We start from the raw sequence: 18,032 nt of genomic DNA on the forward strand, positions 1-18,032 counted from the left end.
TGGCGATGGTAGTGGCTGCGTCTGCGACGATGGTAGTGGTTGCTGGTGACGATGGTGGAAGTGGTGGTGGCGATGGCGTGGTGATGGCATGGTGGTGGTCGTGACAGCAGTTGCTGCGATGATGGTGGTGATGATGGTCGGCGATGGTGATGGTGCGATGGTGTCGACATAGTGGTGGTGGTAGTGGTGGCAATGGTGAGGACGGTGGCTATGACGATGGTGGTGGTGGTTTGTGGCGTTGGTGGTGGCGTGGTAGTGGTGGTGGTGGTGGTGACATGATGGTGTTGGTAATGGCACGGTGGTGTTGGTGATAGCAGTGGATGCGGCAATGGTGGTGGTGGTTGTGACGGTGGTGGTGGCGTGATGGTGGTGGTGATGGTAGTGGTTGCGACGATGGTGGTGGTGGCGATGACGTGGTGATGGCAGTAGCTGCGGCAATGATGGTGGTGGTGATGACATGGTGATGGTAGTGGCAACGACAATGGTAGTGGTGGTTGATGACGGTGGTGGAAGTAATGGTAGCGATGACATGGTGATGGCGCTGGTGGTGGTGGTGACATGGTGGCGGTCGTGATAGCAGTGGTTGCGATGATGGTGGTGGTAGTAGGTGACGGTAGTGGTAGTGGTGGCGATGGCGGTGGTGCTGATGATAGTGATGGCATCGTCGTGGTGGTGGTGGTGATGATGGTGATGGCATCGTCGTCATGGTGGTAGTTGTGGTGATGACGACATTGGTGGTACAACGACGGCGACAATGATGGTAGTGGTGGTCGTTAGGGGTGTTAAACGGGCCGAGCCGAGTTTTGGTCTTAAAAGGCTAAGCCTATGTTTAAATGTCTTAGCCTGACATAGCATGTTACCTATTATGAATATAATTATCGGCCTGCGGCCTGGCTTATTTATGAAAAATAAAAGTCTGATTTAGCCTGTTAGCCTGTTTAAAAAAAATACAACAAAAATTTATTTAAACAAAATATATGATCCACAACACTAATAATTTCACAAAGATTCATAAATTCAATGTATATCCAAAAAGTATAATATAGAACAAAATCATTCAAAAAGTCTATTTAACCAATAAAATATGATGAAATGGGTTGAGGAGATAGAGATCGCTATTATGAATAGTATAAAATATATAAAAAAAATAAAAAATTAGTACGCCAGGCAAGCCTGAGAGGCTCTAAGGGCGAGCTTTTGAATTGAAGCCTGAGGTCTTTTTATTAAACGAGCTTTTATATAAGTTCAAGCCTGGTTCCAACAACCATTTTTAGACATGTAAGCCTAGGCCTTCACGAGCCGAGGAAAAGACCCCTGAAAGACCCTTGGTTTGTTTAGCACCCCTAGTGGTCGTGTCAGGATGAGGGTAGTGGTGATGATCATGATAGTGGTGAAGAGTGGTTGAGAGAAATAAATGTTTTTCATTTTATGCCCGGGAACGAAAAACAAATTTTTTTTTTCTGTTCTCCAGCACAAAAAATAAACTGATTCGTTGCAGGAACAAAAAAGTCATTTTTACCAAACGAGTTTTCTATCCATTTTTTATCCCGAAACAGAAATTAAAAAAAAAATGATTTCAAGAAGATTATCATACACGCTCTGAGTAGCCAAAAATATTGTCTGTTAGAAGGGAAATGCTTGTTATGCATCACTCTTTTTTCACATTACCTTACATTAGTCTGAGGTGGCAGAACTAAAGGGTAAATATATAACCCATAAAACTAAACTTAATCATTTATCAAACTAAACTTAATTACTTGTGCATAAAGACTTATTGAAATGGTAGAATATTTGATTAACTATTTATCAAACAAGTTTAATTATTAGGAGAGGGGCATTGATGGTCATCGCCTCTCTCTTAATTTTAGTTTTTTTTATTATTATTATGTATAAAATTATATTTTTTAATAATAATAAATTATTAGTATTAATAATTAGTCTCTTCCTCAAAATACTCATAAAAATTAATTTCTCCCATTAATCTTAGTAACACTTGTAGGTTTGATATTTTATTTTGCCCCTTATTACTAAAAAAAAAAAACTTTGGTCTTTTTTTTTTTTTGGTGTGGAAAAACTTTGGTCTTTTATTATACAAGAGGACGGTTTCAAGTCGATGGATCCAACCGTGATCGAATCGAATTAATCGGATAATTGATTAACTACTGGATATAACTAAAATTAAATAATGAAGTCATCAAACTATCACTAATATAATTTAATCATGTAGGTTATGTAAGTTACTTTTTATTTTATGCACAAGATACATAAATAGTTTTTCTTTTCTTTTCAAAAAAGTGAACAGGAATAATTTTTTAGACAAAAGGATGACATAGAAAAAAGAAAAGAATATATACGTTGATGTGGTGTGTCAACTGAATGTTCCTGAACTCAGGCAAAGGTAGCCGTTTTATTTAGCTTCTAACTCACTCACTATCTCTCTCTCTCTCTCTCTCTTACAAACGGCAAATATATAAAAGATGTTGCTGACATTGCATTTCATTACAGGGTACCTTTTCTCTGTCTCCGTTTTGCTCTCTCTCTCTCTCTCTTTTTATTCACTTACATAGTTTCCTTTACTGTACTTTTTAGAGAGAGATACAAAATAGAAACATTCTTTGGGAAAGCACTTCATTGTCATCATTCAGAGAGTGGAGAGAATGAGTTCTTCTTCAGGTCAGAGCAGTGGCTATGATCTCTCTTTCAAGATCTTGTTGATCGGTGATTCTGCTGTTGGAAAAAGTAGCCTACTTGTCAGCTTCATCTCTAACTCTGTTGAAGATCTTGCCCCCACAATTGGTAAATTGTTGCTGGTTACACAAACCATTATTTCTTTCTGTTTGATGATTTCCCAGAAAAAATTTTGGACCTTAACTAAGGAAAAATACTATGCTTTTATCACTGTTATTTCCTTCTTCAAGCTTATCTGCAGGTATAGGATTTTTTTGTCACTTCTTTCTTATATTGTGTTCTCAACCAAACTGTTTCTCTTGGTTGTTGATCTATGGTTTACAGTAACCATTAAAGTTGTGTACTTCTTGAGTGGATTTCAATTGTGCTGTTGTAGACCACTTATGAACATTTCAGAAGCTGTTTTACTTCTTAGACTCATAGGATTTTTAACTGTACTATGCTCACTTAACTGTTATGATTGAATCAATTGCCCTCAATTATTTCTGTATCATACTTTGGTTATCCTATATCATTATATACAAAATTAACTGTTCTATTGCTTTACTCCTTCTATGCCATTGGAATTGGCAATTTGACATAGAATTTTTTAATTGTTGCTCTCACCATCATGCTGCTTTTATCAAATTTGAGTTCTGATATGATCTGATGCTATTGTTCTTATCTTCTGTTGTTATGAATGTAGGTGTTGATTTTAAGATCAAGCTTCTCACAGTAGGTGGGAAAAGATTGAAACTAACTATTTGGGATACTGGTAAGCTATAGTCAAATCTTCTGCTTCCAGTTCATGAAATTAGACCTTTTTTTGGTTCTTGGCATCTGTGAATTGGATTAAAAAAAAAAAAAAAACTCCCCGTGAAACTCTGACTTGCAAGATCGGTAATTGGATGCAAATAAATATAATGAAATATTCCTTATAGGGTCTTTTTTGGTGAATCACTTGTGCATTCACCTAAATTACATATGTTGCAGCTGGGCAGGAAAGGTTCAGAACTCTAACTAGTTCTTACTATAGAGGAGCTCAAGGAATTATTCTAGGTATGCTAAAATGATTAATGTACATGCTTTGTTTTTTTTTTTAATATACATTAAAGGCCTCTCTTTGGTGGTTGCTCACTAGCATTGAACTCTGTCAGTGTAACTAGTATTTTCATAGTCCCTATGGGAACATCCTATAAAATAGGAACTCTATACTTCTGGAATAAGATAAGCATTTGCAAGGAATTATAACATTTTTAATGAACCATGTGTTATAGCGCTTTTAATTTTGAGTTAAAGAAGTTGCGTAATGACTTTTGTCAATTATTAGATAGATTTTACATTTGCAATAAGGGTAGCAAGGGGCTTCTAAAAGACATATCCCGGGGTTGCTTCATCTTTTTTGGCAGCTATTGCCGTTGTCTTTTGCCTCCTTTTAATGGCATGAAGAATTTGTAAGCATATTTTTCTTGGGGCTATGGCGGGGCTTATGAAACCGCCAGTTTGTAATGAGTAAGATAATTAATGCATGTTTTGAATCATTGCTAGTTAACATCTTTCAAATCCAAGTCTTCTACTTGTAGAGTAATTTGTTTTTTTGTTTTTTGTTTTAGTTTATGATGTAACAAGAAGAGACACCTTTACAAGTTTATCAGAAGTGTGGTCTAAAGAAGTGGAACTCTATTCAACTAATCAGGATTGCGTGAAGATGCTAGTTGGAAATAAAGTTGATAGAGTAAGTTTGGTGTTTTAGTCATATGCATGAATATATGACCCAAGAAAATGAATCAGTAACTACTGTGATATATTTCCTCAATGAAATGTTTGAAAACTAAATTATAGAATACATCAAATATGTGCTCTGATCTTGCCTGCACTCTGCATCAAGGCAATGAAAAAATATTCAAGTTCTGTCTTCCATATGTCTCTCTTCTCTGTCATGAGTTACACTGTTCTAGAATTAATCTGTAATACCTTCATGACTTGAAGTTGAAGTGACTAACTTAAATTCAATCCCTCTTTTTTTCTAGTAGGAGAACTAACTTAGAGACCTTCTAAAATTGATCAAATTATGACCCTCTCTTGCCTACGGTTAGAAAATATGGGCAAGCATGTGATGCTTTTATATTTGTTTTATACTTATCGCTATGATCATCTCATGACATCCATAAAAAAATTGGATCCTTAAATTATTAAGCCAGATTAGAAGAAAATTGAGCCCCATTTATACATGCTATTGCCGAATAATGGGATTATTACATGCATGCACTTTAGACAGAAGTGTCATCTGGAACCTTCCATGTAGTCAAAGAAACCTGAACCTGTAGTTAAGAGTACTTTTTGTTGAGATATTCAAGTGTGATGAGTCTCACATTGGTTGGTAATGAGCTAAGTGAAGAGTATATAAGTGAAAGGACCCATGAACCCAATGCCTTAAGGTTTTGGGTTGAGATATGGTGTCGGATCCACTTGCTACAGTTGGTGTAGCCTTAGCTCATTGGTGGTGGTTCCCCGCCACGGGCTTCCCCTGGACCCGCTTGACATTGGAGTTTGAGGGAACGAATTTCCCAACACTTTTGCCGGACACAAACCGTTAAAGAACCTTTTTGAGATAGATGAATGTAATGCTTATGTGTTGGACCTTGGACATCGACTAGCATTAATACCATATTTAAATATGAGGCATTTCACATCTAAACGCACTCCTTGGATATTTTTTTATTTTTTATTTTTTTTGTGCAATCAACTTTTTAAACATAGACTTTCTCCGAATTACCAGCTCTTATCTTGATGTATTATGTTTAATAATTTCATTAATGGTTTATTTCTCTATTTTAAGGATTCTGAAAGGGCTGTGAGCAAAGAAGAGGGTTTAGCTCTTGCCAAAGAGTTGGGATGTTTGTTTCTTGAATGTAGTGCCAAAACTCGAGAAAATGTGGAACAGTGCTTCGAGGAACTTGCACTAAAGGTATAGTTTTAGAAGCCTTTTTTATGGTGTTTGTTCTATGTACATAAGACAATTTTCCAATTAATGATGCTAGGCGAACACCAAATGCAGTAACTTAAGCATAAAAGAAATTTGCAATGAGAAAACAAAAGACCATCAAAGTCTTTGTTATGGCAGTTATATTCTATACGTGAGTAAAATGCCAGGTTTTTGGATCCGTTGTGACAGAACAGTGGTCGTTAGTTATTTTCTTTGTAAAGATTATTTGAACCGACAATGTTTGTTCAATTCTTAAGGTTTCAACAGCTTAAAGTGTGTATAGCTGGGAGTGGATCCTCTCAGGTGTTATTTATCATGACTATGTCAGTAGGAGATTCCTAACCATACAAGGATGAATAAATTGTGGTAAAATATTAGGATAGGAAGTTATAAAATCATCACTATGAATTTTTTTTATTGATTGTTAAGGTTTTCTTACATGACATGATCATGTTAAATAACACATGAAATGATCTATTTCCATATTAGCTAGTAATTTATGAGATAACATGCACTTATACAGAAGTACCTAGTATTTGTTTTAGGCATCAGTGAGAATAGGCTTTTCAGGGTGAATTCTTCATCTGGTTTTAAGAAATCAGGTTAATATTCTAAAAATTAATATTGATTATAAGAGGTAATCACCATTTGGACAATGTAAAAATAATGATGAAAGAGTTGAACTATGGAAGTGATGATATGCTAAATATTATAGTACATTATTTGCTGTGCATTGCTTTTTCCTTCCCAATCATGACAAATATGGCACCATTTTCATAGATAATGGAAGTTCCTAGTCTTTTGGAAGAAGGATCAACGGCAGTAAAAAGGAACATTTTAAAGCAAAAGCAGGAACCCCAAGCATCCCAAAATGGTGGTTGTTGCTCTTAAAAAATGCTGCAACGTGGACACAGTCTTAACTAGCACATTCTGGACTAATCCTCAGATCCCTATTTGTAATCTTCTTCCCCAGTTTCTTATTCGTTCCACTGTCTTTTGGTTGTTTAATTACTTGTACCACTACAAATGGGGAATTGGCAACAATAACGCCTATTATTAGCATGTGTAAATTTATTTCCCTTTTTTAGCCTATATTTTATCCAAATCAAAACAACCTTGTGCAACTACAAAATATGTGTCATTTACGTGTTACTCTCAAGTAGATCCTGATATTACAACTGCTGCACCTAACAAATTGAACATGTAAAAGGATAGATTAGACACAAAGATCCTAAACAGTATAACTATGTAAAAAATTCGTGGGATCTTGTTTAGGATCTCCATGTGTATCTCTCCTTTTACATGATCTGTTATGTAAAATACTCGGAATATAAAAATAATAAAGGAAAGTTTCACCACAATTTCTACTGGCATGTCCTGCTTTTAGCATAATCCCAATACAAGGTAGGACATGCATGTAAGCCATTATGGAGTATCGGTATGTACAATACTTGCGCAATTTGATAGTAACTATTGACTGATGATTTAGAGACACACAAGTGCAGAGTTAGATCACATTTCACAACCGTCTTAGAGGGTCCTTGATGAGCAAGAAAACTGAATTTAAAATAAAATAATTAAAAGAATTGTTACTGATTTTATTTGATTAGAGAAAAAAATATTCAAAAATTTAATCTTACAGCACCCTTGTGACATATATTCAAATGTATTAAATATAACAACTTGACCATATTTATCCTATCCCATAAAATAAACTTATAATGACAATGATGACTTTATTGTCAATTTTTCTAAAATACTTGCTGTCATCTAAGTGATCCATCATACTCTTATGCTATGTAGCTTCATTCTCAAGATACTTCATTATTAATTTTCTCAAAATATTTGTTGACTATTCATCGGTCATTTTGAACTTTAGACAGTAACTCGTACTAAGTTGCAAAAATAAAAATTATTAAACAAAAATCTTGTTACTCATAAAAATAGAGCTTTAATTTAAAGGATCGCAAGTCATTTTGAGCTTTACTCCCTAGTTTGTACCAAGCTTTAAAGCCTGACTCATACCAACTTCTTTTTTTATAAAAAAATGAAATAGCTGGATTTGTGTTGTATTTTTCAACCTAATACAAGCCACGAATTCGATCCAACTCACATTTTAATATAGGAATTTAGGTTAGGATGAGTTCCTCCACTGATAGAATAAATTCTACTCATACTTGATTCTACCACCGTGTCTTATAAAGAACTTAGATAAGCTTCATTTTGGTGATTCAATCCTTGAAAAACTGCAAATTAAATCATAGGGAAGATCTATGAATCTTGAAGGTGGAATGAAAGTTTAAATATCTATTTGAGAAAGATATGCATGGAGGAGGAGCAGCCAAAACATCACTGCTGAGGAATTGGTACACGACAAGAAATTATAATAATCTTTTAAGATCTCAATATGACCAAGAAGCATCTGCAATACTAAGCTTTGTAACCGAAAAAGCAAGGACAAAAACAAGACCAATGGGAGGCTACAATTTGAAAAAAATCTCACACCAAAAGACAACTTTTTAAATTCTTCTTTCTTTGCTGGATATAAGGGCAAGCAATGTTATATTCTTACTCTATAAAATGGCCAAGCTGCATTGGAGAAGAGTGATAAAAGGTAAAATAAAAAAGATACAGGACTCGAGCTCTGTTCAAAGAATTCTTCCTCCCGCAATTGTTTTATTTAGTTGATTTGTGTTTACACTAAAACTCTGTTGCAGCCTTACAGGTTGTAAGTACCTATTAGAGGAGTGGTTTCAATGGGGGCCAAGGATCTTAGGTAAGAGTTTTTTATGGTGAGTCTGTGCACATGTAACTTTACGGTAAATTTGATGTAAAATGATAACTGAGACACTTTTAAAGGTTTAACGAAAAATCAAAGGACAACGAAACAACACACGTTCAAAAAGTTCACACATCCAACGTGCTTTAATTTTCAAGACCAAATGCACATAACATTTAAATTGAAGGAAAAATTGGACTTCGCCTATAGTTTTTGAAAATAACCAAACACCACCTTGATATATATTAATCGACCATGACTCGATAATAAAATAACAATAAAATGGAATCAAATTCTGTATTATTGAGATTCGAATATAGCCAAGCCAAACTTTTCGAGCATGTCAACTTTCCGATTCAATAACCACATTTAACCAATAAGCATGAATATTATCGTCGTAGAAAAAAGTATGAAAGTTAAAGTTACGGGGAGCATTAAAGGACACAACGTGCAAATTTATGCTTAATGAACCACTAACCCAATTTAAGTTTGGTTTATCAAGAAGTACAACTATCCTGTTATAGTTCAGTTACATCCTGAAGTGTAAATATATTTAAATAAGCAAACTAATGAAAAACGTACCAGGTTAAAAATGATCCGTGAATTCTCGTTTCTAACTCTCCATTTAGAAATATAAAAAAAAAAAGGTTAAAATTCACAAAGGTGTCTCCCTAGTAAATCATTTCTGAACTTCAAGAAACGAGTATACATAACTCAGATCAAATGGTCCAAAAAGAGTACCGTCTCTACCAAAATGAAATTAAGTATTTCTACTAATTACCATGCTAATACTAACTAACATGCTATTAGCATGCCATTGCAGTAGCGGCAGCTTCGAGCAGCCTCCTAGCATCCGTGTCCTGCTCAGGTAACTCTGTTGGAGTCTGCAAAAAATTATTTTAGATATTGATGAAGGCTAGAAGGGAATAATTCTAAAATTCCTTTAAAAGCTATACCTTTCCATATAAGTTTGTCTTTGTGGAAGACGCGCCATAAGACAGCAACAACCTAATTACATTAACATGCTCACCTCTTGCAGCATGATGGAGTGGCTGGGAAAATAATCACAAGATGATGAAGGAGAACAAATCAGGGGAAATTCAACAGATACAGTTGAAAGAGGGTAGGAATGGGAAAATTTGCTGTATAAAAAAAATAAAAAACAAAAAAAAGACGTGACAAATTTCAAGCACACTGTTATTATAAATTTATACTAGGTCGCTTGACTTTGACATCTTGAGTAAGAGCACAAATTTATTGCACGATAAATAAATACTCACAGTATCACCCTCAGCATCAACTGATTCTAGCATCCTTTTTATATGATCTGAGTCATTAGCTCTGTTAATTAGCAGTTGGACTATCTCTGTAAATCCTGATAGGCCATTTAAAGCAAAATGACATTGCAAATCTTACCAAAAAAAAGATCAGTTCAACTTTAAGAACATGACTTCAAAATACCTCCTGCACAAGCATCATGTAAAGGAATTGCACCATCTTCATCCTTAGCCTCCAAGTCCGCTCCTCTTTCTAGGAGCAGCTGCAATTTATCAAACCAGATCAATAATTCATGACATGTTGTATAATAAGGGCATGTGAAAGCAAGAATAAGTGAAGATGATAAACCTGGACACATGCCAAATGGCCATATAAACAGGTCAAATGAAGAGCTGTATCCCCATCCTCCACTGGCTCATTGATACTACCAGTCAAGTTATCTGCCGTTATACAGCATGAGGGTAAGCATCAGCAGAAATGACACCCGATATTCCAGTGATAATGTGTTTAGATATCCAACAAATCAAACCATAATAGTTAATGTGGATAACAAAAGTTTTCGCTGCAAATTACGTCAATCTTCAACAAATATAAAATTCTTTCTCTATGTACTAGGCAAAGGATTCATTCATATCAGATTCAGATACCAAAAAAAATACAATAGTTTATCTAATACAGTCAAATTCATACAGCCCCTTCTTTTCATCCTTTTTTCTTTTCTTGCAAATTATAGACAACTTGCCCCAGGGCCACAAGTGCAATTATAGATAATCATTTCAACAAGCTAATTTGACGGATAGCGGTGGCATTTGGCCACGAATATATATCACAAGTCCTATCAAAGCACATATCATCCTTTGTACCTCTCAATCAATCAATTTTCTCATACAAAATTCAAAATTCCTTAAACCCCAGTTTCTAGGAAAATCCACAGAGCGACAGGTACTCCTGCTTGCTTGGGGCTGCAAAGCATGCTTCAGAAAAGCCCATTTACCCAATTCAATTTCAAACGAACAAACAGACATAACTTCAACTGAAACAAACGAAGTCTATAATAAACAAGTAACTAATAAATCACCAAGTTCAATCCTTTGGCAGAATGAGATACATCCTCATAGTCGGTGAAGCAATTTCTCAACACGACGGATATTGGAGAGAAAATTAACGAAATAAGAAGTTTCCCAAAACATAGGGTTTGGATTGAACTTTGAAGAAGCAATAGGGTTCAGCAGAGTTAGCTCAACATTCAATAATCTAGTAAATCAACACAGATAAAAGAATTATGCATTACGAGAAACATATTTAAATAAAAAATTGAAAAAACAAAAGAAGAGGAAGTTGACCTAGAGCGAGGCGGAGGGCGTGGAGGTCGCCGCGCTGAGCAGCGGCGGAAAGGTCACGAAGATGAGGAGGAGTATCGGTGTCTTCGAGGATACCTTCTTCTTCAAAAAGGGCGTTGTCTTCTTCTTCATCCTCCTCGTTGTTCAGGCCATTGCGCCTCCCCGGAACCGCCATTGATCCTCACTCTCTTCCGCCGCCACCTATTTGTCTTTGAAAAATTTTCAAGTATTCGGAATCCGTTTACGACTGAAATGAAACGCCGCTTTCCCTTTGCCCTTTCTTTCAAGACTGTTCTCTTTTTGAGAATATTATGTAAATTTTTAACTTCTTTTTTTTTAAGAAAAATTATTTTGGAAGTGATCGGGTGGCACGTGGGCCGGGATGTACCAACAATCCAAATAAAGCCCAATATTTGGAGTCCAGTCTTCTAATGTGGGAAGAGTCGTGGCTTCTAGTAGACTTCCAACAAGAGGAGTACATAAATTAATCAAATTAAGACTCGAACGTGAAAGATCTAGAGATTGTGCAGGTACCAGACTATACAATTGATAATAGCTTAAAAGAATTAATAGGTATTATCAATACTAACAAGATTCATCTACTTTTTATAAAGTATGCTGGAAATTCTTGTGTTGGTTTGTGGGGATAGACATTGATCCTGCAAGTGGTCGGGCGTTACAAGTGGTATCGAGCAAGGCCTCTTTCTTAGTATGATGTGGTTCGAGGACGAACATCAGGCGGAAGCTGGTAGGCATGTAACATCCCGGAAGATGACGAGGACGGGGAGTGATCCCCAGGCACGTGGGCCGGGTGGTACCACCAGTCTACATAAAGCCCGTTGCTTGGAGTCTAACCCGCTAAGGAGGGAAGGGTTGTGACAGCGGCTCCTGGCAGGCTTATAGCGGAAGGGGTGTATGAATCAATCGAATCAACACACAAACGAGAGGGATCCAAAGGCTGTGCAAGTATGAAATTGTACAGTTGAGGATAGCTTAAAGGAATTAATAGGTACTACCTATACTAATAAGATGTATCTATCTTTCGGTAGCTAATAAGTTAAGAACTCCATAGTTAAGTTTGCTTGACTTGGAGCAATTTTGGAATGGGTGACATCCTAGGAAATTTCTTAGAAAATGTGTGAGAGGACAAATTACACTAGAAAGTCTTGTGTTGGTTTGTGGACAGTCATTAATCTTGCAAGTGGTCGGGCATTACACCTTGTATTTAAAATTTTTACAACTTTGCCCCCCTTTTAAACTATTTATTAACTTTAATCTTTTATCAAAACTATATATCAATCTGCCTCAATATGATCATGATCATGAGTTACTCGAGTAAGTCAGGCAAGTGGGCAACTTAAATTTGAATCCATGTTTCTCCTTTGATTTGAATTAAGTTCTAATTATGTCTTATACATGTATAAATTAACTAGGATGAATGTTTGTGGATCCCTTCCACTCCTAGGATTACATGTTTGGCTAATTACCATTTTACCCTTCCTTTGTATTTTAACCCTAATTTCAGGATTTTCACTAATCCTACCCTTTAATCCACCTTTAATGTATTAATATATGTTTTAGAAATGTGAGGTGTTATAGGAAGATGAATAATATTTTCTGAATGAATTGTAATTGGAAGATGAGATCAGAATTTAAATACCCAACTGCACAATCAAGAGAGTGACACTGAGAACGATTCAAAACCCAAACGATTCACATTGACGCTTCATTGTCACCATTTCGTATAACTCGTTGTGTTTAATGATGGATATATCATCGGCTGACCACATCCATTGGAACATGGAACGTCACAGGTAAATTCACCCATTGGATATAGCATCGGCTGCCCACATCCAGTGTTATCATTATTAATTGAAAAAAATCTCAATGACAGAGTCGCGTGCTTTAATAAAAATGGACGATTTCCAAAAGAAAAAACCATGAATTTACGTGGATCATGCAGAACTGAATGGCACTGTTTTAATCACCCACGCTTCCCATATACAGTCGTTCCATATTGTTGGACACGTGGCTTCAATACTCAAGAGGGGGGTGAATTGAGTTTTACAAAATCTTTTCGCAAAGTACCTCCTTTTGTATTTTAAAGACTATTTCTTCAATGAAGTGATTAATAAGGAAAAATCTAAGTGTCGTCATCAACAAAGTAAACAAGCGAATATATAAAGATAATCTAAAATGCAATTTTAATACTTAAATAAAGAGATTAAGGATAGAGAAGTTGCAAACTAGATGTATCCTAGTTCGGTCACCACCACTGTGACCTACGTCCAGACTGAAGTCGCTCGATCAATTCTTTTCACTAACTATCAAGCTTGAGGGTGCTTGACAAACCACTACAACTTTTCAAGACTTCGGGCTCTTGATGCCTTACACTTTTTCACTCCAAATTTTCTTAGGAATTTGGTGACCTTTCAAGTGTGTAGGGTTCACTCCCCTAGCTACTCAAGTAATCAAAGGAAGGTGTTTAATATTGGCTAAGTACTCTCAAAGTACAAATAACACAAGTTGAAGAACAATGGTATATGACACTCTTACAAGAATAAAGCTCAAATGGAATTTATGATCAAGAAGACAAGAATAATGCAAATAGGATGAGAATTGATGAGTAATAATGATCAAGAAGTGTGTCCCATCAATGGGAACAGTAGTCTCTATTTATAGAGGGCCCCCATGGCCTTTTTCCCACTCATTTTCGCAAACTAGCCGTTTTATAGCCGTTATTTTGTCTTCCGTAGAGTAGGTAATCGATTACCATTGAGTGGGTAATCGATTACCATGAAGGGTAATCGATTACCATTGTTGGATAATCGATTACCAACCTGTTGAAAGGTTGGATTTCACCCTAAAATGGTTTTCTCTTGATTCACATCAATTTCAAATTTTGTTTAAACATTTTATGAACATTGAAAATAGTATTTTCATGCTAGGAATTATTTGAATGTCAATTGATAATTTAATGCATGTATTTGAAAAATACTTTGAGCTTCGTTCTTGTAAGGAATCAATTTACAAATAATCCTAAGTCCTATAGTATATTACTCTGAATTTGGACTTAGAGACTTCTCTTGAAGCTTGAGTCTTGATCTTGTTTAGACTTCTTTTTTATGGTTTCACCTTGAAGCTTTCTTTCCTTGCTTGTTTGTTATCATCGAAATCATTGAACCTTTATATTCTTTTCATAGAGTACATTGGTTCCACAATCTCCTCCTTTTTGATGATGACAAACTCAAATTGAGAAAAAGATTAGTATAACATGTATTTAGACAAGTATAATATTTGAAACTCCCCCTTGATATATGATTGATATACAAGGTGTCATCTAATCTCCCCTTTTATATTTGAATTTTATTCTCCCCCTCTTTACCTTAATATATGCTTATGATTTTCTCAATTTATGTATCTTTCTCCCCCTTTGGCAACATCAAAAAGCATTAGTGGATAAATAGAAATCTTGAAACAAGTCATGCAAGAAACGAGAAGGAAAATATAATAATCCACAAGAGTTCATAATAGGCCATAATCTAAACAACCATAGTCCATAAAGCAAAAGTCTTAAAGATGCAAAATATCCAGATTAGCATAGCAAAATAGAAGCATAAGATAAGTCCAAAAGCATAAAAAATAAATAGCAGGGACTAAAAGTCATCAGAGTCATGTGAAGGCGGTGGCGGTAGAGATAGAAGAGGAGGAATGTGAAGGTAGTCCTCAATGCGCTTCAGACGAAGCTCCATATTGGCATGCCTAGAGTTCACAGTAGCAAAGCCGGATTCCACAGTAGTGTTTAGCCGATTAAGAGATGTGAGAATAGAACCCAAAGTGTGATCTGCGGAGGAAGAAGAGTCTGCAGGAGGATCAGCGGCGGGAGGATCAGTGTCCTCGGCAATGTCAGCAGGGGCTGCTCCGGCTTCAGGAGGAGCAGTTGTTTTACACCATATACCATTAATTTTTTTGATTTGCATTTGGGCCAGTAAATTCATGCCAAGGTTGTGTATTCATCGGACAGAATCTCACCATCCATAAAGACTTGCTGATGAAGCAGAATCTCAACAATTGCAGTAGCATAAGGAAGTGCAGCAGATGAGTTTTTAGATTTAATCATTTGTGAGCAGATATAATAGGGCCAGTTGAAACTAATTCTAGAACGGATAACCCACATCAGAAAGATATCAGCATCAAGCACCCGAGACTAGTTAGAGGACCGCGGTGACAGCATGTGAGTGACTGCGTAATGCAGAATCCGGTTGTCTATAGTCAACAAAGAGACGCTGAACTTTGATTGAGTAACTATGAAGCCGGGTTCCACAATAAACTGCGTGAAGGCGTATTTGTCATATTCAGGAAAAGCATACACACTGTACTTGTGTCCGTTGTAGGAAGGACCAAATATACAAGGCCATTCCTCAGGAGGTACCGTAAAGAGCTTGCCCTTGATGTCGGCTTTGAGTGTATCATTTGCAAAGCTGACAGTACAGTAGAAGGCCCGAACCATATCTTCTGAATATCTCTCTTTGAGGAGAGTCAAGCGTAGGACTCCAGCATGAGTCAGGAGATCACAAATTTCAAAGCCTTCATCACTCATGAATTGTATATCCAAGCATTTGGGAGAAATGAGTTGGCGGGAGGCATAATGTTCCTTGAATGTGGCATATTTAGCAGTTGTAGAGAAGTACTTGCCATGAAGACAAGAACCTCGAGGCCTCTTGCGAATAGGGGCAGATGAGGAAGCCATGGAGTCAATGGAAACCTACACAATAAAATTTCATGAAGTTAGATTCCAAATATATATCCAAAAGAATATCTTATTTAAATGAAGTTATCACATAAGATCGCAATGAGCAACTGTATAAGGAAGAGGGTAGGCATGTTATAATACTAAGGCATAAAGTGCAAGAAGCAGCCAAATAAGATATCAATGGAAACAGCCACTGATATGTGCAAAAAGATCGATCCATCCAGAAATATAAAGTAAAAAGGAGTGGAGCAAATGGCATATAGTAAAACACAAAAAAGAGGAATTGAAGAAGGGTAGATATGTGTAGGTCCTGGACAAAAGAAAATGAGCATATAGCATACGGCAAGCATGAGGAGTATCTTGCAGTTACCAAAAAAATGGACAGAGATGTGCATTTAGTCATAACAAATTCAGCATTCAAACTTTTGACATAAAAAAAAAGGGAAAGTGACGGTGTTCATGGATAAATATATAAACTAAATTCAATCATTCCATCGCAAACAGCCTAAAAATATACACAGGAGATGATAATGGGAATGAACTGATTTAAAAAAAAAACAATTACGATGCAGATACAGAGAGCGAGAATAGGTCGAAAAGAAAAAAAATGGAGGGGGGAACATAAGAGCAGGCATAATGAACGATGTGAATGGGAATGCATATAACTAGTGAATCATTCCACCTTTCTTTTTTTACAAAGACATATCTGATACTAGGGCTTGCAGTCAAAATGAAAAAGGGGAAAGTGGAAAGCATAAATTAGACCCACTTCGTAAAAAAAAATTTGAAGGAGGGAGATCGAATTTTAAAGGAGAAGACAGCAGCAAATTTTTTCGAAAACCTGATGAGCAGAAGTGGATGGAGAGACGAGACCTTGATGACGCTCGAATGGAGAGGAGGAAGAGGAAGCACGAAGTGATGGAGTTTGATTGATTCCCTAGCGAGTCAGAGAAAGAAAAGAGGTACATTTGCGTTCAACGTTTGGAGGAAAGGAATTGACTGAGAGACGGACTGGTCTCAGATTTTTAAAACGTTGAATGTGGCTGGTAATCGATTACCTTGTAGTGGTAATCGATTACCCTTCATGGTAATCGGTTACCAAAGTAATGGTAATCGATTACCAAAGGGTTCTGGACAGATTTGAGACTCAAAACAGGAAGGAAAAAGTACCAATTTTAAATGACATGTGGCAGATTTAATTTTGAATTTTATATATGGAAGATGATTCAAAAAAAACTATGCAATTATTCTCAAGAGCAAGATTAGTTGAATTAAACATGAGATGAAATGATTCAATCATATGTAGGATGGATCAATGAGACCAATTTCTCTTCTTAAGTTATAGAATACTTCCCTTGGGAGTGGTTTGGTAAAGATGTCAGCCAATTGCTTTGAAGATTCCACAAATTCCAAGATACAATCTCCACCTTGCACATGATCTCTTATGAAATGATGTCTAATATCAATATGTTTAGTCCTTGAATGCATTATGGGATTCTTTGTGAGATTTATGGAACTAGTGTTATCACACCTTATGGGGATGTGATCAAGTTCAACCCCAAAGTCCTTGAGTTGTTGTTTCATCCAAATGATTTGAGCACAACAACTTTCGACCGCCACATATTCGGCTTCGGCTGTGGACAAAGCCACACTATTTTGTTTCTTGCTATGCCAAGATACTAAAGAGCAACCAAGAAAGTGGCAAGTGCCACTCGTGCTATTCCTATCTAATTTGCATCTCGCAAAATCGGAATCGGAATAGCCTATTAACTCACATGATGCACCCTTAGGGTACCATAATCCCATTTATGAAGTGCCTACAAGATATCTCATAATTCTTTTTACGACATTTAAGTGTGATTCTTTTGGATTAGCTTGAAATCTAGCACACATGCACACACTAAACATAATATCGAGCCTACTTGCGGTTAAGTAAAGGAGTGAGCCGATCATACCTCGATATTTAGTAACTTCTATGGATTTACCTCCTTCATCCTTGTCTAAAGAACAAGATGTACCCATGGGAGTATCAATAGCCTTGGAGTTGTCCATTCCAAATTTTTTGAGTAACTCCTTGCAATATTTAGCTTGATTGATGAATATCCCATCATTTTGTTGCTTTATTTGTAGACCAAGGAAGAAGTTTAGCTCTCCCATCATAGACATCTCAAATTCACTTTGCATAAGGTTGGCGAACTCTTCACAAAGGTGAACATTAGTGGCACCAAA

The 18,032-nt window shown here is 36.3% G+C and overlaps 2 protein-coding genes across 3 annotated transcripts; one reads left to right on the forward strand and one right to left on the reverse strand.

Annotated features, from left to right (window-relative positions):
* Positions 1–2,476: 2,476 nt before the first annotated feature.
* On the forward strand, positions 2,477–6,771 carry LOC133298595 (ras-related protein RABC2a). 2 transcript variants are annotated; one of them, XM_061497925.1, is made up of 7 exons: positions 2,477–2,506; positions 2,590–2,796; positions 3,374–3,442; positions 3,661–3,726; positions 4,281–4,402; positions 5,507–5,635; positions 6,434–6,771. In XM_061497925.1, exons 2-7 carry the CDS (start codon positions 2,658–2,660, stop codon positions 6,542–6,544), a joined length of 636 nt encoding a protein of 211 aa, XP_061353909.1. In that variant the 5' UTR covers positions 2,477–2,506; positions 2,590–2,657; the 3' UTR covers positions 6,545–6,771. The 2 variants fall into 2 exon arrangements, with proteins under 2 accessions (XP_061353909.1, XP_061353908.1); XM_061497924.1 differs by lacking the exon at positions 2,477–2,506 and having other exon boundaries at positions 2,523–2,796.
* Positions 6,772–8,952: 2,181 nt separating this feature from the next.
* Positions 8,953–11,342, reverse strand: LOC133298598 (uncharacterized). The gene is made up of 6 exons (XM_061497929.1): positions 11,054–11,342; positions 10,059–10,150; positions 9,894–9,972; positions 9,713–9,807; positions 9,389–9,484; positions 8,953–9,316 (listed from the first exon to the last, which is right to left on the reverse strand). Exons 1-6 carry the CDS (start codon positions 11,223–11,225, stop codon positions 9,239–9,241), a joined length of 612 nt encoding a protein of 203 aa, XP_061353913.1. The 5' UTR covers positions 11,226–11,342; the 3' UTR covers positions 8,953–9,238.
* Between the last annotated feature and the right edge of the window lie 6,690 nt (positions 11,343–18,032).

Source organism: Gastrolobium bilobum, unplaced genomic scaffold (assembly GCF_033153095.1).
Source record: "Gastrolobium bilobum isolate Gb01-03AN ecotype WA unplaced genomic scaffold, APGP_CSIRO_Gbil_v1 utg4149, whole genome shotgun sequence".
Taxonomy (NCBI): domain Eukaryota; kingdom Viridiplantae; phylum Streptophyta; class Magnoliopsida; order Fabales; family Fabaceae; genus Gastrolobium; species Gastrolobium bilobum.